The 20250-nt window shown below is 36.4% G+C and overlaps 1 protein-coding gene across 1 annotated transcript in view; it reads right to left on the bottom strand.

Moving 5' to 3' along the window:
• Window positions 1-899: 899 nt before the first annotated feature.
• LOC145681765 (endochitinase-like) overlaps window positions 900-20250 on the bottom strand; it is a 32708-nt gene continuing 13357 nt past the window's right edge. Inside the window, exons 4-9 of the mRNA XM_081753377.1 lie at window positions 19053-19230; window positions 18226-18448; window positions 11093-11219; window positions 7871-8032; window positions 5371-5449; window positions 900-1132 (exon numbers count right to left, since the gene is read on the bottom strand). Coding sequence (XP_081609503.1) covers window positions 900-1132; window positions 5371-5449; window positions 7871-8032; window positions 11093-11219; window positions 18226-18448; window positions 19053-19230 — 1002 coding nt within the window. The remainder of the gene's footprint in view (window positions 1133-5370; window positions 5450-7870; window positions 8033-11092; window positions 11220-18225; window positions 18449-19052; window positions 19231-20250) is intronic.

Below are 20250 nucleotides of genomic sequence, written 5' to 3'. Positions count from 1 at the left end.
CACACTGTTTTCTTATTTAGTTATACAACTATGACATATGTCAGAAAGGTAGCCCTATCGAAAGAAGGGAAATTTTCGGTGATATATGGTCACTTGATCACTCTCAATCAATGCAATAGCCATACTCCCTGCAAGTCAAGAGCAGTATTCATGAGTTTCCTTAAGAAAATTTCCCTCGACTGATACAAAATTTTCCCTTTTTAAATCAAAATTTTCCTAGTTTGTTGAATGTCCAATTTCTATGACAGAAGTTATGTGATAAAATTACTTTAGCTATATTAAAGGAAGTGCCAAGCACGTTTGTTTTATTCCTTTTGCTTTTTGCTTCATCTTTTTTCACTTTTACCTTAGTCAACAATGGGCAAATTATGCTACTTTGAACAGACAGACACACACACATACACACATACACAAACTATTGCTATTGCATTAACTTACTTCTGAAGAACAAAGAAAAATTTAAGCACTTATATTGGTCAATCAACCAGCGCCAGAATTTCTCTAGATTTTCACGTTTTATCGAAAAAGTCCCTTTTTGCTAAATTTTCCTACGAAATTTCTCTAGGTTATGGAAATTTCCCTCAAACTACGAACATTGGTCAACACACGTTAGTTCCGTACTATCCACAAAACTTTTCGGAGGTGTTGACGCGTGCTCCTACCTAGCGATCGAATTCATTACCATAAACCTGAAATAACCTTTTGTATTCCTGATTCAAATTGCGCTTCCGCTACAATATGGACTGTTCTATTGACTCAAATTTACTTATTATATCTATTCACAGAACTTATTTTTTAGTAGATTTTTTTTATGGATCTCTCTTGATATGAGGTCAAACTTAGGTGAACTAAATATGTGAAAGAAATACAAAAAATATTTACATATCAACTTATTTTATTTAATTATTCACATCATTAACACATTTATTTTTTAAATTATTTCGTGGAACTATATAATCTTTGAGTTCTTCATACATTACAGTCATCATTGGGTTGGGTCCTGTTCCGCATTTGTTTTGCCAGTCATCCAAGTCAATGGCCCAGTTCATGCCTCCAAGGTAGCCTTTCTCCTTCACAAACTGCATTTTTAAGCGGAGACTGTCTGGGTCTTCGTAGCCAATCCATTGATCACCTGCAGTTAAGAGAATAAAATTTACTTATGTTTAGTTTTTCTATGTGTAAGATAGTGCTTTAAGAACATAACAAATTTTATTGTTGTTTCTACAGTCTGCCACAAAACAATATAAAGGGTGTTCCATGAAGAAAACAAGTTTTGAAATGTCCGCCATTTAATGTGGTGAATATTGTGCAGAGATTGGTGTTTGTTTGGCGATGACGCTTATGCGATATTCGGAGCTCCGTGACTACTAGATATAAAGACAACAGCAGCGGCGTCATTTAGGGAGGCCAGGAGGGGGAAATTGCCCCCCTCCCAAGGATTTGAAGAATATACATACTTTAATCGATGTCTACTAATATACTAGAACAAAACGTGAAAGTCCAATGTCGATGGTGCTCTTGGCCCCTCAAGCGAAGTCTGAAATGACGCCCCTGGACAACAGATGAAAATCGCGTAATCGTCCAGTGCTGCCAATTTACTAGAACAGAAATGGCGGGCATTTTTCAAAAGTTGTTTTCTTTATTGGACACCTTTTAGTATACTATTTGAGATGTCTGTGCTTTTTACTGTAACAATAGGTGTATTGAAAATATTTGAAACCCCCTTAGGATATCTGTTTCAATGAAAATGTAATGATAAAAATCCATTAGATATTCTACTTCTCGCAGAAATTTTGAATCCCTACCCCTTAGAATACGCTCTTTAGTCAGTGACATGATTAAATTCCTGGTTGAGGTAGATACTACGTTCCAAAATCCATTTCAAACGCATCAGTTGCTTTCCCGTGATTTATTTTCATGTAAAAGATGTCATTCTCTTTCATCAATAACTGTACACAACCCAATATTTTAATTAATTTATTGTTCCTGTAGGAATACAAAATACGGAGGAGGGGTGTTGAATGAGCTCTAGCGATGTACTTTGGTTAAAGTTCGTAGCAACGTAGAAGTAGCAGGATCGCGTGTGCACCATGTGGGCAAGGATGGTTTGTATGGTGTCATATTTAAGCAATTTACATTCAAATCAGAAGTAGTAGTAGCTTTCTACCATTTCCAGTTTTAGTAGAGATAGATTAGAGTGGAGATAGAATATACTCTTGAGACACAAAATCGATTTTGGGAAACCACCTCTTGGTACCTATTACCATTTTTAGACTTCCAAACTATGCTAAAGATATACCACATTGACTTGACACCTAGTCTTCTGTTCAAGGCGCTGCTATCGGCTGAAAGAATCCCACTTGCTTTCGCTAAAGCTCTCTGCTTAGCAACAGCTGAACCCTTATTGGCTCAACGCATGGGTATGTCGATGGTGTGAGCTTTAGTTCGCATTTCGCTCAAGAAATTTTGGTAGCACTATAGTATACATATCGGAAGTAACAACGGACATATTACTCTGTCTGTCTATCCATCTGTCTCTCCGTTGACATGTATCAAAGCAAGAATTGTAAGATATATATGGAGAATTATATTTTTTGCAGTTGATTTAGCTTCCCAAGAATAGTATTCTTCACCTTCATTAATCCTCTATTAAGTGGTAGAAATTAATCATTTCCGGTTCAACATTGATCTCTATAGAACAAACACGGTAATAGTAGATAACGACAAGTGATTTTCTGGAGTCGATTTTAGCGTCGCAAGAAACATACCATAACTACACGTAACACTATATCGAAACCGGAAATGGTTCAAATTTACTAATACTTTTCGTTTCAATATTGATTTCGATATAGCAAAAATGGTAAGAGATATTGAGAAGGTGTTGTTTTCAATCCATTCAAAATCTCAAGAATCAATTCCATCTCCTGGAATAATCCTCTATTAAAACTGGAAATGGTAAAAAAAAATCAAGCTTTTCCGATTTCAACGATGATAGTCATAGGACAAAATCTATAACTGAGCGAAAAGTTGTTTTCTGAATTCGATTCAATATCTGAAGAAAATGTACTATTTCCACCCTTATTGTGGCCCAGCGTAGCGTAGTCACTAATGCTCTCGTCTTTGGTGCGAGCGGTTCCGGGTTCGATTCTCGGTAGGGACACTCGGTCGAAAAAGTTTGAAAGTTTTTTTTTTCAATTCATGCATCCTGAGTGAGGTTGTCGTGGGTTTTCCTCATTCATACTAGGCAAATGCCGGGATGGTATCTAACATAAAGGTCCCAGGCTGCTTTCTTCCCTTCCTTTTCTCGGATAGCGTGATCGCCAAAGGATGTCATCCCTCATACGAATGACGAACGAACATAGGCACAAATGTCGAAAGCTTAGAAATCTAATTCCTAAGTAATCAACACTTTCGAAATTGATCGCATAAATCAAAAACGGTAATAATAACGATAAGCGGCTTTTCGAAATAGGTTCAACGTCTCGAAGAAAGATATCTTTACCCGCATTACTCTACTAAAACTGAAAGAGGTAAAAAATTTACTACTACTACGTCCGGTTGTAATGTTGATCACCATATTTCAAGGTAATAGCTAGAGACAAGCTTTAAAATCAATTCAACTCCTAAAGAAAGATTTATATATTTGCTCATTAACACTCTACTAAACCTGGAAATGGTTGAAATTTCCCAATACTTCTTGTTTCAACACTGGTCTTCATAGAACAAAAATGGTAATAGATATCGAGAAATATTTTCTTAAATACGATACAGCATCCTAAGAATAGGTTTAATCTTCTTTATTCACGTATTACTCAAACCGAAAGTGGTAGAACCCAACCATTTCCGGTTTCAATGTTGATCGTCATACAAGAAAAAAAAAACGATAAGAAATATCGAAAAGCAGCTGTTTTTGAATAGACTCAGCGTCTCAAGAAAATTCATCACAACTATCGGTAACACCATACTAATATCAAAAGTGGTAGAAATTTCCTAGTATTTCCAGTTTCAATATTAACTTCAATAGACCAGAAACGGTAAGAGATATCGGGAAGCGTTTATTTCAGAACCGATTTAAACCGGAAGTGGTAGAAATCAACCACTTCCGTTTTCAACGTTGATTACCATACAACACATAGCTTCAAGCGTTTCTTTTCGAATCGATTCAGCATCTCTTAAGAAATGATTCCATCATTTTCTGTAACTTTCTATTAAGACAGTAAGTGGTTAAAAAAATGAAATCTTTGAGGTTTACGTCCAACGGTTATGACGGTTAGACGGTGATGATGAGTAATGAATGAAATGATGGAATGAAGAAAGTGGGAGGAAACGGGAGAATCCCGAGGAAACCCACGCACATGGTGTTTGTCCGCCACAAAGTTCACTTGGCAGGGGCGGGGATCGAACCCGGGTGAACGCAAGACAAGAAGTGGTAGAAATTTAATATTTAACAGGTTTCAACTCTCACTGTGGCTATAATACATCCTGGAGGTATAGGTCTGTTTCCATACTGAATATGCTTAGCCCAGAAATCTATCATGCCTTCAAAAAAAACTGGGAAACAAAACTCACTTATTACTATATAGTGATCAATGTTAAAACCGGAAATGTTTGATGTTTGTCACTTCTGGTTTAGTGAAAAGATGGTACATATTCTTAAAACGGTAAATCTCTTCCAAAAACACTTCTAGCTATCCATTATCATTTTTCCTCTATATAGATTAGTATTGAAACTGGCAGTCGCAGTAGATGTCTGTCACTTCCGGTTTTAATAAAGAGTTAAAGATGAGAGGAAGCGTATTCTTAGAACGCTTTATCAATTGTAGGAAACCGCTTCTCCTGTCTATTTCCGCTTTTGCTCCATAGTAATCAACGTTAAAACTGGAAATGATTCATTTCTAACATTAACGATTTGAAATAGGCCCTATCACCTCCATCCGTTTCTAAATGTTGAAATAGGCCCTATCACCTCCATCCGTTTCTAAATGTTGAAATAGGCCCTATCACCTCCATCCGTTTCTAAATGTTGAAATAGGCCCTATCACCTCCATCCATTTCTAAATGTTGAAATAGGCCCTATCACCTCCATCCGTTTCTAAATGTTGATCTTCTAAATTCTGGCCAAAACAGATGGTGATCCCTCAAGGAGCTCTGAGTAATCTGACAGTTTCACTAGCTTACTACTATTGTGTGCAAGAAATAAAGTAGAGAAAGTACAGTGTATTGCAAACTATTATTTGTAATGAGAATAATTTTGCTTATGAAGAAAAGCTAAGAGACATTTTGATTCTGAAATCTAACTTTGAATTTAGTGTTTCCAGATTTGATCATTACGATATAATACAAACCAAAGACATGAACAAATTTTCTTACCCCTGTACATATATGGAACTTGTCCTACATCATCATAAGCCCTGGTCCAACCATCGTCGCTCTGAAGGTATGAACATAGCTTTAAAAAAACGTACAAAACAAAATATTAGACCTCTTAGTGCAATAAGTTTGGTATTGAAACTAAAAATTATCCATACTGAATTCTTATTGTCACATCAGCTTAATTTGAGTCTGATCTTGAACACTGTTCTCACGTCAACCAATCCGAGTTGTTGTAAATGCTCTGGTGCAGGTGTTTATTACACTCCTTGTCAACACGTCGCAATACTCACCCACTGAAACCAAACTTCTCATTGGAAGTTTACCAATCCGAGTTGTTGCCAATGCTCTGATGCAGAAGTCCATTATACTCCTTGTCAACACGTCACAATACTCGCCCGGTGAAACCAAAATTCTCACTGGAAGTTTGTTAATAACGCATCGCATGCTCATTACACGCCAATTTGTCTGCCGCGCAGTATAATGAGATTTATTTGTTTCTTGAATGTACAAGAGCGGTAAATGACAATGTTTGAATAAAAATACTTTCAGGGATACATAGTCTATTGAAGTTCAGAGAGTGTAAACAACCATTGTATAGATAACTTCAAATTGACGATCGCTGAATCTATCCTACTAGCACATTTAAAACTCTCTGCAGGAACATATCAAATGTATATGTATGCCTGTGATTTCTTGGTTGTGGTTAATGTTTAAAGAACAAACAGGGTGGTAAAGCAATAAATCCACACTCTGGAAATGGTTTTATTACGAAAACGTGAAATTCGTGAAGAAACATGTACTAGTGTCAATTTCGTTGTTTTAAGAACTCGGAAAGTACTATAAAAGAGCATCCGACAAGAATGAAATTATAAAATCGCATTCCCATAATGCACTAATGGCGTGTAGAAATTAATGCTGATATAGTGGAGGAGATTTAACTCAAAATTATAGCTTCATGGAAGCAGGGGTTTGCGCAGGAAATGGATCCTAGGGGTCCAGATATCCACCCCCGAAATTCAGACTTTCCTGTAAACTTATTCAATTTTTAGGGGTAATTTTACTAATTTTAATATAATTTATCCTTATATTGAATTTGAACTCAGCGAAAAGCTTTTGATCCCTCGAAATAAATCTTGCGTACGTCCCTGCGTGGGAGGTAAGATAAATTGTAGATTAATTTGAACTATAGTTATTCAATTTCAAGAAACGTAAGTTTAACGGAGTCCCCAACTTTTGATATAAGTATTCGAGTTGAACCTTCTAAATGTAATATTCATTACACAAATGTGTTTCGAAGTACCATCATACCAGGAATGTATCCATGGGAAAAGGGGCAAACCGGAGCCCTGCTCCCCAAATGACTTCCTTCCCTTCACCAAACGGAGTTCGACTGCTAGATGTTTATTTAAACATGTTTACTAAACCAAATGACGAATGTTTATAATAGAAGAAATAGAAATGCTCACTGTTCACACTGGAAGAAAAAAGATTAATGAATAGGAGTATAAAGCTGAAAAATTTGTATATTGTAAAAAGTGTCTCTCTTCTTCGGTTTAGAAGCAAAGTTGTCGAAAATGGTGCAACACATGTTTATACTTATTTTTAATTATTATTGTTTATACGACTATATCGAATTTCTCGCCTCCAACTTAAACGAAAACTCACATAAAGTGTCTTCTGTGTAAAAAATAAATAAATAAATAAATAAATAAATAAATCGAAAATTAAGATGTATTGTTTTGCTTTACGATAAACGTATTATTTTGCTCAGCGAGTGGTTTAAATCAGATTTACGATATTCGGCTTCGGTGTCGTGAGCTCCGAAAGCGAATAGAATACTTAGAATCAGACTTTCTTATAGAATTGCTATCGGAGAAGGTTCAAAATCAAAATGTGCGAAAGCTGCACTGAAATGCTATTTGCGCAAGAGTTACTTGTAATTGCAATTTAATAAATCTTAGCTCGTGAGGAGTTGGCAGTTAGGCATTTCCAAAGAGGTCCCTGGAAGAAACACTGCTGAAAACTCTCACATCGAAATCCAGCGTGCAGGGGCGGATTAAGGCAAAATTTTCACCCGGGCAAAGTGACTTTTTGGCGCCCACCTTAGTCCTAGCCTATATTTTATATTGTATTACAGTGATTTTAAACCCATTTTTGCAAAAAGAAAAAATTAATAATCAAATACATGACATAGGTCTACTCTTTCTTTTAGACGCCATGACTCCATTTGTCGATAAGCTTCCCCTAGTACTACGATCATCTTTTCTTCCGTGGTGGAATGGAAAAAGATGATGTAACTGACGCTACTCAACAAGAATATAAAATAACAATATCGATAGAAAACCAAAAATATCAGTAGAACTTACTTTTGTAGCTCGTTTTGGTGCCCCTATTTGTGGCGCCCCAGGCAGTTGCAGTTGGTGCCCGGGTTGCCCGGACCTTCATCCGCCCCTGCCAGCGTGTTATAACTCGGTATATTTATTACAGTTCTCCTTACCTCTGGATAAGATCCACCTAAGCTTCCTCCACCAACAATAGGTGCTCCTAAGTCGTGTTTAGTCGGATCCTGTAGAACATAGCTTTTTCCATAATATGGCGCTCCAACGACCAGTTTCTCTGCAGGACAACCACGTTCCTCCCATAAAGCAAGGCCATCACGCTATAAAATATATCCAGAAAGGAAAATTAATATTCGTGTAATCTCTGATTTATCCAACTGGTCGTCCACAATATTTCATAGACTGTGACATTATCTTATTTAGTTAGTTTGTTAGTAGTTTATTTCTTTGGCTTGAATGATGTAATTCTTAATTCTTAGTAGGAAACAAAACGTGGCAAACAAAAAATACGTCAAAAGCAAGGATCTTATAAAATAGAGGATCTGCCCTTACAACAAAATCTTGAAGCCATACGTCACAGTTTCGCCACCCCTACTCTGCCCACTCCGTCCAATAGGATTGCAATGTTTTGAGCAACAATCATGGCGGAAACGAAAGTAGCCAATCAGACGATGGCAGAAACGAGAGTAGCCAATCAGACGTGCCGATGCTCGGTTGTTTTTTGACTTCATCGATTTACATACATATACATATGATGAAGATACATATGGGCAGATCCTCTATTTATAACATCCTTGGTCAAAAGGGTGCACTATAAGTTTTTTTTACAGTAAAATTAAAACGAATCATTCACATTCAGCTATTGCATTACCTTTAAGTTACAATTCAAGGTAATATGCACCGTGAAAGTTTTTGTTTTCGCGGGAGTAGATATCATTACTTCACTCTTGACCAATTCAACCCTAACCAACAGAAGCAATTATCAAACCACATACTAAATTAGAAACATATAACAGGGTTGTCCAAACACATTAGGAGAACTGTAGATAAGACAGACTATTCTCTCTTATATTGATTTCTCAATTTGTTTGGACAACCCTACGGAGAAATGGCCATCAAAAGTCTTTATTACTGAAGTGGTACAAGCAGCTACAGCGGGAGATCCACGGCACCCACAATCGGCCAACAACATATACCAAAGAAGACAAATGGATTGGTGTCCCTCTGGTTCCACATATTTCGGCAACAATTAAGAAGGCATTGAATAAATATAACATCAACGAAACCTATAGAAAAATATATTAGAAATTTTAAATCATTTTTACTGATCTCCAACAAAGTAGTGGCGTCTATAGGGTTAAATCTCAATGTGATCAAATATATATATAGGTCAAACAAAAAGGAATATTTATACCAGAATCGCTGAGCATATTCGCACGTCCAAATCTTGTAGCTTACAACAGTTATCTGGATTAGCATCACATCTCAAAGAAAATAACCACAACATTGTTAATTCATGTTTGATCGAAAAAGCAAAAACAGCAACTGAACGGAAAATTAAAGAAGCTTATTACATTTATAAGGAGAAACCGGCGCTCAATTCAGATAAAGGTGACATAAGTGCCATTTGGAGCAATGTTTTTACTGCTCATTTTCGCCGTCTGGAAGATAATGAAAATAGAAAAAAACAGTAAACAACAGTAAACAGTGACAAGTGAATTATGTCTAATTATAGTGATCTAGGATCAATATTAACAGAAAAAAATAATATTCACGAAGAAATTAAATGTCGACTAAAAGCAGGGAATTCGTGTTATTATTCAGTTCAAAATCTCTTGTCATCGCGAATTCTATCGAGGAATCTGAAGCTTAAAATATACAAAACGATAATCATGCCTGTTGTTCTGTATGGTTGAGAAACATGGTCACTTACTCTGAGGGAAGAACATAGACTGAAAGTATTTGAGAACAAGATCCTGAGACGAATATTCGGACCCAAGAGGAACGGGAATGGGGAATGGCGGAAACTTCATAACGAGGAACTACATAATTTATATGGTCTACCCAACATTGTTAGGGTCGTCAAGTCTAGGAGGCTTAGGTGGGCGGGTCATGTAGCTAGAATGGAAGAAAATAGAAACGTTTTCAAAGTCTTGACTGGAAGACCAATCGGAAAACGACCATTAGGAAGACCTAGGCGCAGATGGGAAGACAATGTTAAGATGGATCTCGCTGAGATTGGAATACAAAGTAGAAACTGGATGCAGTTAGCTAAGGATAGAAATCAGTGGAGAGCTTTTGTGAACGCGGCATTGAACCTCCGGGTTCCATAGGCCATAGAGTTAGTTAGTTAGTTAGTTAGTTATAGTGACAAGAATATTTTTACTTTGCACATTTTTTTAAAATTCTTTTTATGGTTTAAGTTATTTTTAAAGTGTGCCTAGGCTGACGATGAAGGCGATGTTCTTCGAAAGCACTTCCTAGAGATAATCTTTGTTTCTTGCGATGACTATTAGCCTTTTACTTACATTATTTCGATTCCTAACTTTTCACTCTTTACATTGTTGGACAAAACTGGTAGTGACCTATCAAAGTTGTCCGAGAAATTTTAGTTTGTTGGTGCTGGGTATAACGTCCGTTTCAGCAGCGAGGTAATATGAGACGTGGACTTATAGCTTAATGTGGAATCCAAAACACATGAGCTTACATAGGAAATTGAATCGGGTCTACCATACCAAAGGCTTGTACACAAAGCCGCGAGTGAGCTCTCTTGAGCTTTTGTTTTCCGGACGGATCCATTGACACGCGGAGTAAATATATAAAGGAATTCTTGGTAAACCAACCTCTTTAAAAATGAAGTTAATCAATGCCTATTGCAAAGAAAAATAAGAATTTTAGGAATGATCCAAAAAATAGATCAAAAGATTGTCATCTTAGCCAAAAATTTTAGGAATGATTCAAAAAATAGATCAAAAGATTGCAATCTTGGTCAATAATTAGTTTTTAGAGCAAGAGCCATATTTTTGAATGACCCCCAGATCAAGTTTTCGTATTTTCTACGAAATAGACAAATCATACTGAGTTAACTGATAGTTTGGGTTTGGCTACACGCAGTGGCGTATTTAGGGGGCTTCCGGGCTTAAGCCCCCCCCCCGAAATCTTGCTTACTTTAGTAAAGTATATGAAATATCTTGCAGAATTTTCACATTTTCAGGCAAAGCCCCGCCCCCCCCTCCGAAACAAAATCGTAAATACGCCACTGGCTACACTATATATAGTTCTCCAGACAAAAGGCCTACAAGAAAATTTTTGATTGAAATGTGTTGGATGTTTTAATCCAGTAAAGAAAGAAAGCACATTAAAATAGCTCAGAAACTTACCACATTAATTTGGAGGTATTCGCCTTCATCAAGACCAGGTCTAGGATAAAGAGGGCTGTGAACGTCAGCGTATCCCACCCAAGGACCTCTCAGGTCATAAGTCATGCAATGTATAACGTCAAGTACACTAAAAAGAATAAAACAAATATTAATAGGTATAGTTACCGACACAAAACCGATTTATCGTGTGTATCTGTGTATTAACTTCAGCCATTTAATATCCTTAAAACATACGACTCGAAAACGGCCTTGCATGAATTCTAGGGAAATATTCTTTTCATAACATATGTTTTAAGCAAATTTGTTAAATCGGATTTGTGATGGTTAAATGGATGGACAAATAAATAATGTAAGTATGCTTTGTCGGGTTTCTTCCGTTCCCCTCTCTTGCTGCATTCCACAGTTTCTTTCATCATCATCCATTCATTTCATTTATTATTGTCTACCATAGCCTAATCGTGGGGGCTTCATTAAACTCAAACATTTTATTTTTAAGCAATTTTGTACGAGGGCACTTCAATAAGCTGAGGAGAATTTTATTGAGATTTAATCTGTCACATGTGTGTCCAAATGTGGCGCCCCATCTTTCATCAAGTTTCGGTATTCTAACACGGAAGGGTCCCACAAGTTGTCGCTAAAATCTGATTGCCGCATAGCACATCTGATAGAGAATCATGAGAAATGAAAATATCCAAAATTTAAGGTGCTATGGACCAGAAGGATAGGAGCTAGGGGGCTTCAAAATTTGAATATCTAAAAAATTGTCATAGAATTATGTACGTTTAAGGTAAATATCTTGAAAACCGTTACAGCAATCAAAAGAAACGTTGCACAATATAATGAGAACAAATGCCCTATCGAAAACCACAAACAGTGTTGTCATAGGTAAAGCAGTTTTGCCAACTCAACATAATTTTTTTTTTTGAAATAGCACTATTTACAAACTTGCACAGATTTAAAATGCACTATTATTACTAAACATAACAGTGAAGTGTAGTGGTACAGTGTTGAATACTGTTGGAGCTACATGTGCTGAAAATATACAATAGAGAAATCTGATGTGTGGCAACAGAGGGTAATAAAGGAATGCACTAAAAACAAGTGAGGATTTTGCATTATACTCCTGTAGCCCCGATGAATAAGCAGACAAGTCACGAAAACAAGATGATACACACAAGGAAAGAAATACTTCTTTTCTAATTCTGTAAACAGGCTCTCGATTATCTTATCAATATTTGGAAGAGTACTTTCTTGGTTTCTATCTTTCGTGTTAAGTGACATATTCTTTTACTTCCTTTCCTACATATGATTATGTTACTGTACTCTGTAATATTACCATATTCACATTGGAAACAGTGGCGTCTAATGTTAGCGTTGAGCAACGACCAAAGTATTTCAAGAAAAAATATTATTAGCAATAGTAATAAAGAACAGAAAAATACTTTCTAATACTCTCATATATGCTTGAAATAACATATTTTTTACTTCTGTAACTGTCCGTTTCGTTAATCCGTTTTAAAAAGCGAAAAATAATCCGTCACAGAGACTCTAATTTATATTGTGTTGCAGAGAGCATACAACGACCAGATTCCTTCAGCGCAAAAATTGGAGCGAATGTTAAGTCTCCTTTCCCCTATCTCAGAAGTTAAAGGGACTGGTCGTTGCAGTGCTTCTGCAACACAGCACGGTTTCCAGTGAATGAGAAGGTTTTTCGCGCTAAATAAGCTTTTTGAATTTTATTTCACTAGCAATTAACAACTGGAATTTGTTTTTATGCATTCATATTTTTAAATCACGGTACTTATACAGAAGCAAATCAATATAATGACAATTTTAAAAAAGTGATAGCAGAATTACAAAATAAGAAAGAATATATGTAGTAGAGCACAAATCAAATGAAAGTAGATCTGCATTTACAAGTTAATTCTTAGCTTATATAGATAATGAAGGTTTCTTCTACAGTAATTTGTGAACCAAATATTAATAAGTCAATATGCAGAATCCCCCCCCCCCCCCCATCTGTGGATAGTATTTTAGTATATACATATTTCTTTTATAAAATAAGTATATTTTATGCTATTGATAAAACTGTATAGTGGGGAAGTCACATTGAATTTGGGACTAGTTAGCAATGCTCAGAGGCGTAACCACGAGGGGGGTTCACCGGGTCCGGACCTCCCAAAAATGTCGAAACGTGACTAACATTTGTAGACTTTTCTAACGAACTATACTTGTTTAACAGAGAAATGATTGATGTACGCTAAATATTTTATTTTACGCCTCATCATGTACTTTTTCTTTTCTTACAGAAATAATCGTTCTATCATTTTTTCTAAAAATATAGGTAACAGTAATTAAGAATTACTTATCTTTTCGGGTACAGTATAAGACAGGTTCGTTATTACGTAGACGTATTGGACTTTCCTCAAATACTTTGGACCCCTCCCAGCTAACATGTTGTTCCTATATCTGGCGGGTTTCAAGGTTGCTTTCCAGAACGTTGATAAACATTGTTTCGCCTCATGTGGAAGTATATTATGTTCATCGTGCATTGCGTAACAACCAAGACGGATGATTTGGAATGTAGTTTTTTTTTCTTTACGCACATGTGTGTGTGTATGTGTGTGTGTGTGTGTGTGTTGATATATAAATAGGGTTGCCAACTCTGTAAAAAAACGGCACTTCCTCAAAATTCTCTATGATATAGGTCTCAGCGTGAAGTATCTCTGTTCGGACCTATTCATGGAAAGGAAATGTACTATCGTGAACAAAAGTGCATTAACACATATATTCTGTATGTCCTTAGAACATTTACTAATAAGCTTATTGGATACATTGTGCTATAAATGAGAAACTGGAATTGATCAATCCGCATTGATCAATTTATTGTATTTACCAGTAACTACCATTTTTTAAAAAAATTATCGAAACAGATGAACAAAAGTATAATAATCTTTACGTGACAATTTTGTATTTGGAAAATGAAATTCACTCTTTAAAATATAGTCTCTACTTCAACTATAGGAAATTGTTGATAAATGTATAAAATTCCTTGAAAGTAAATTTCAAACTTTTCCTGATACAGTCCCTGTCATCCCTAAAATTTTCTAAACAGGTGAACAAAATATATTACCGGTAATCGTTGATAGATGGTGAAAGGTAACAGTTTTGAGTTTACAGAATGACAGCTACTTTTCAATATCTACACTTCGAACTAGATACAAATTTGAAAAAAAAAAAAAAAAAAAAAGGTTATAAAGGGGCTGGTGAGAAGTTTGTACCCGTCACCGGCTTTAATCAAAATAACAGCAATTTTTCCGGCCAGGTCAATGAAAAGCCGGCCAGTTTACAGCCCTATGTATGAATATGTGACATTCGCAATTCATATACTAGTATCTCTTTTTGTATCAGCTGTTTTGGTTATTAGTTATTAGATTTAATTTTATTGTGTGTGCTTTAATTCTGTACATAACCTACAAATTCTGTATGAATTGCATACCATGACTTCTGTAAATTACTTACATTAAATAACTTACATTACTTAAATAACTTACATAACTTACATAATCATTCTCTTACACTCCTATATAGATTCGGAGCTGATACAGGAAGTAAAAATGGCAACACTCAATTTCGTTTTTCAAATGCATTAATATTTTGTGACACTCCTGACATTTTGCTATGTTAAACTATCCGTGTTATGCATTTGAACTAAATTCGTAGTATGAGATCCAGATTCCTTTATTATCATCTGTTGCCACATATCAGATTTCTCCATTGTACATTTTCAGCACACGTAGCTCCAATTGTGTGCAACACTGTACCAGTACACTTCACTGTTATGTTTAGTGATAATAGTGCATTTTAAATCTGTGCACAATTGTATATGGTGCTATTTATAATAAAATATTTTATGCTGAGTTGGCAACACTGCTTAACCTATGGAAACCCTGTTTATGGTTTTCGGTAGGGCATTTTGTTCTCATTATATTGTGGAACTTTTGTTTTGATTGCTTTAACGGTTTTCAAGATATTTACTTTAAACGTACAAAATTCCATGATACAGCGAAACCTGTCAACTTGGCCACCTCTCTAAGTTGGCCATCTGCTTATCTTTGCCTAGTTCGTCTTGAACCTGCATTTTCCCATAAGACATTCGTTACTTACTACTCTATAAGTTGGTCACCTGTCTATCTTGGAAGTTGGCCACACTGAAGCAATGTTTACCCTATGATGATAATGATAAGTTTACCTGCGTATCTTGGCCACGCAAAATACAGTTTTATTATTTTTCTTAACTCTTTCGAATTCCCATATGAGAGGCAGATGTTCTGTATTTGTGACTGGACACAAAAAGCATAGATTTGCACGATTTGTTCTTGGAGGTCAATGGCCAGAACGCTACCCTCATAAAGGAGTGGTGAAGGAAGATGTGAATAAGAAAAAGCACGTACAGGAATTCAGGAAATGGTTGTACGTATTTGTTTACCCTGTCTGTTTTGGTAAAACCATTAGCTATATCAACTCCTCTCACCAGTGGGGAGCTTTAGTAATGCCGGAAAATTCTCAAGGTTGAAACTAACCATCTCAATTGTCCATTATTGGCACCTGTCGGCTTGTCAAAAGATAGCGGAGTTTATGAGATATGAATTCCCACAAGATTTTCTCAAAACATCTTTTTTTGCTCCGAGGGAAACGCTTCTAGTTCATTAACAAGAGGTAATAGTTAACTACAATATTAGAATGTGCATATCTGCCAAAAAGAATAAAACAAATACGTCTAGAATGAACTACTGTTCAGTAACAACTGAAAAGAAGTCATATAAATAGCATATGAATTTCTCAATTTATAACTTAGCTTTTCTTGTTTTCAAACTGAATAACTCAGTGTGCTATAATATCAATTTCAATCAACTGCGTACATACTCTTCTATTTCATGGTTGTTTGTGTTATTGTGTTTTCAATCCGAATAATTCAATGTACCAGATTAGTTTTCAGGAAGATAAAGGTATGCACATATATTAAACATACTATACTAATATATTTCTAGTACTGTATGTTTTTGATTACTCTATATACATTATTTATAAGTAGCTGTCGTGCAACTGCTTATTAAAATTTTACAATCAAGTAATACTAGAAATCCTATTCTAAAAATACTCAAATCATACTTATTTTCTGTAAGTTGGCCACCTGTCTAAGTTGGCCACTTTTCGATGGAACCGATGGTGGCCAACATAGACAGGTTTCACTGTATAATTCTTTGGATATTCAAATTTTGAATCCCCGTAGCTTCTATTCTTCTGGTCCATAGCACCTTAAATTTTGCTCGTGTTCATTTCTCAAGATGCTCTATTAGATGTGCTATGTGGCAATCAGATTTTAGCGACAACTTGTGGAACCCTTCCGTGTAAGTGAGCGAAAAGTTCTGTGTAAGTTATGAAGTCATAAATGCACTACTCCCAACTACACATCTTCTGCTTGACAAGAGAATAATTCAATAATATGATGTAAGCAAAAGTTTAAGAAGGCAAAAATAGTTGAGTGATTAACGCAAGTTAAGTTTACATATTGTTGGGGATTATTTATTTCTAGTTTACCTATAACTCGTTTGATTTTTCTTGGTCAAGAGAGGCTTGTCGATCGATTAAAAAAGAAATCATTAGCAAGGAAACTATAGTACGTGTCACCCGAATTGGCATGTGGTATCAACCAATAAGCTCACAGTGCGCTGTTACTAAACCTTCAGGGAGGAATCTAATCATTCATAATTGTCCACAAATATGAACAAAATCAATTATGTATGATTAGATTCCTCCCTGAAGGTTTAGTAACAGCGCACTGCGAGCTTATTGGTTGATGCCACACGCCAATTCGGGCAACGCGGACTATAACTTCATAAAAAAGAATATTATATATTAATAAATATAGCGTGTACAACACTTCTCTGTGAGGTTTATGAATTCATTTTTATTTAAGAAAATACAAACAAATGGAAAAGAAACGCACTATTACATGCATTTTTTTAAAAAAATAATTGATGTCTTACGATTATGCACTGAGGTTAAGCAGGGTGGCGGTGATGAGATGGCTGTATAATAGTGGACTGAATAAAGTGAAAGAAAACCGGGGAACCTCGCATTGTAGATGCTCCAATATCCTCGCTTGCAGCACGGCAAACGCCAATCTTGCAATCTAATTTCTCTTCCTCACGTTACCTAGTATCTGTTGATTCAATGGTAGCAACTACAGTCACGGTTTTTCATCAAATCTCTGATATGCAACCTGTTATAGATTTATATGTTAGAATTGTTATGCAATCTCAGAGGAGCCACAAGGGATTATATCAGACGATCTTAGTGGTCAGGGTAGAAGCAGATTCATTTTACAAGAACAGAGTCATTTTACAAGAACAGAGTCATTTTTATTGCTACTATTGGCGCTACGCTCTGGTTCAGTAAGCACTTAATGACTTTCTCCGTCTAAACATAGGCTTCATTCCTCATTATCTGTTCTTTTCTTTATACAGTCCGGAACCTCTGTAGAAAATTTTGATACATGTTACACATATATTTATAACGTGTAATCTTGATGAAATGTATTTTGACCTACCTAAGAAATTGCTATTGGTGGCCCAGCGTAGCGCAGTAGCTAAGACTCTCATTTTTTATGTGAGCAGTACCCAGTAGGGATGCAGTCGTAAAGGTATAACAGCTTTTTCAAGCCAACCATCCTGGGTGAGGTTTTCTCCTCATTTACACCATTTAAATGCCGGAATTGTATCTAACATACGCTTCCTTCCTTCCCCCTTCCCCGGATAGTGTGCTCGGCAAGGGGCGTCATCCCTCATATGTAACAGGCTTAAGGCCATAGATGCCGGTAATGCCCAGAATAAAGTTTACTATAAAAATAAACTTCCTGGTATTACCAACAGCTTTTAGTTATTGTGTGTAATGATCAACCGCCACCGCTATTTCTGTTATTGATAGATTACCTGAGGTCGTTACTGATAGTTTCCAAAACTCTCTAATTGTTGACAATGACAGATCAACACTGACAATTTCTGTTTTCATGTTGGGAATGGAAACAGGGATCACAGGCATGAATCGTTTGACTGAAAGCGACTACTAACCTGCATAACTCTTGGACAGCGTATCCTTCGTCGAGGTTTGACTTGGCTACTGGAACAGCAGCAGTGAGTTCCCATCCTTTGCCTGCTTTATCAAAGGCTTCTCGTAGCTCCTGAGCAAATAATAGAAAATTCTCTTTGTCCTCTGGTCTTCCACCTCGACTCTCTGTTCCTGGATATTCCCAATCTAAGTCCAAACCGTCAAAGTTGTATTCGTCAAGCAAGTCTTAAAGTAAAAAAATACAATGGTTAATAATAACAAGCAAAGATTGAAGACAAACAAATAACCAAAGTTGAATGCGGAGCAGTAGCGTGCTCATACTTTCTGACTGGGAGGAAGGATAAAACATCTTTTACTGAGTAAATCCAGAAAGAAAAGTAACGATTCTGTTTAAAACTGTGCGTTCTTCAATAGAATTTGTTATTGTATAGGAAAATGTATCATTAGAAGAGGCATCTGACCTTCTTTCCAGATCTCATCCTCATGTCTATGTTAAGAACTTTGATGGTCTATTATTTTGGAAATTATATGATGTCTTTTAAAGTTGAACGTCCCTCTTAAGCCCCGATGCTCTATGGGACGTGACTAGAGCTTAAAAGTACAATCTGATCTACCATTGGGAATCGAACCGGCACCATATATACCTAAGGGCTACGCGATACCTACTTGACTGCTGGAAAGACGCAAATTATATTAGGAACATATGAATATCATACAAGCAAAAACAACTACGAAATTGTCTAGTACATTTCATACAGAAATTGATGACATTTTTAATACACAGATTTCTTCAAAACTTCATAATAAATATTTTATTTCTTATACTCACTAACAACGCTTTCGACGAAAGTATCTCTCCGTTCCTTGAGTGAGACGAGGTCGGAGAATTTCCGACCATCCTCTCCCCACCCTCCGAGAGACAGTGTTGCCTTCAGACCTGGTTGTATCTTCTTCAGATCAGTGAACCTCCGATAGCCTCCAGGTTTCCCGTCTTGATCAAGATCTCTCTGCAGATAAATGGAGTTAGTTTCATAAGCTTTACTTAGTACTTCTGGCGAATGATTCTTCATTATTTTTTCAAACAGTAAAATAATACAGATTTATTCTCTTTGTAGTTACTTCAAGGAATAGGCTTCTTGACCTTTGAAAAACTAAATAAGTCTTAAGAATGTTAATTATAGAGGGTGACCTACGGGAAATGGGACACTTTAAAATGGCAACGCCAAATTTTTTGTACAATGGTGACGCTAGTTGCCATGCCGAATACATCATAGAAGTCTGCCATTTAGTTTACCATGAGTCGTTGGCCAGTGCACTTGAGTGTTCAAGCTGTGGACGTCTTTCTTCGCGAGAAGAGTATAATTGCTATTTAGCGGGAACTGTGACGAGGGTAGGACCGACATTTTAGTGTGCCAAACAGGAAAGCAATTACCAGGTGGGTGAAACAATACCACAACAATACTGATACCACACCAAATGACAACCTTAGTGTTGTAGTAAGGAGTCTCAGGAAGAATTTGAGGATTTGTGTTCGACCAAGGACGAAAATTCTGTTTATTGGCATATCCATTCAAGTGGAAATTCGCCTCATCAAACATTATAAGATTCTCCAGCAAGTCTTCATTCGATTCAGTTTGTCTAAAAACAGTTCACAAAAATCTTTTCTAAGAGTATTGTCAATCAGCCGTAGCTGGTGCACAATCCGTACCTTGTATGGATAATAGTGTATATCTTCTTTCAAAATGCGATGCACTGATGTTTGCTACATGTGCAGTGTTCGTGCATAGCGACGAGCTAATCTTTACGAACTTTACTGCAAAGCCTGCCGTATATAATCAATGTTTTCTGGTCTGTCCTTGAAGGTTCTTCATAATTCTTGTCGACGACAGAACCAGTTTCTCCCGCCTGGCAATGGCTTTCCTGTTTGGGACACTAAAATGCTAGTCCTACGAACGTCGTAGCTTCCGCTGAATAACAACTATACTCTTCTCGTAAACAAAGGCTTCTACCGCGTGAACATGTATGTG

The sequence above is a fragment of the Thermobia domestica genome, chromosome 3 (genome assembly GCF_964235325.1).
Source record: "Thermobia domestica chromosome 3, izTheDome1.hap1.1, whole genome shotgun sequence".
Taxonomy (NCBI): Eukaryota; Metazoa; Arthropoda; class Insecta; order Zygentoma; family Lepismatidae; genus Thermobia; species Thermobia domestica.
The sequence above is the reverse complement of the archived record's forward strand: the minus strand, read 5'-3'. Positions and strand labels throughout refer to the sequence as shown.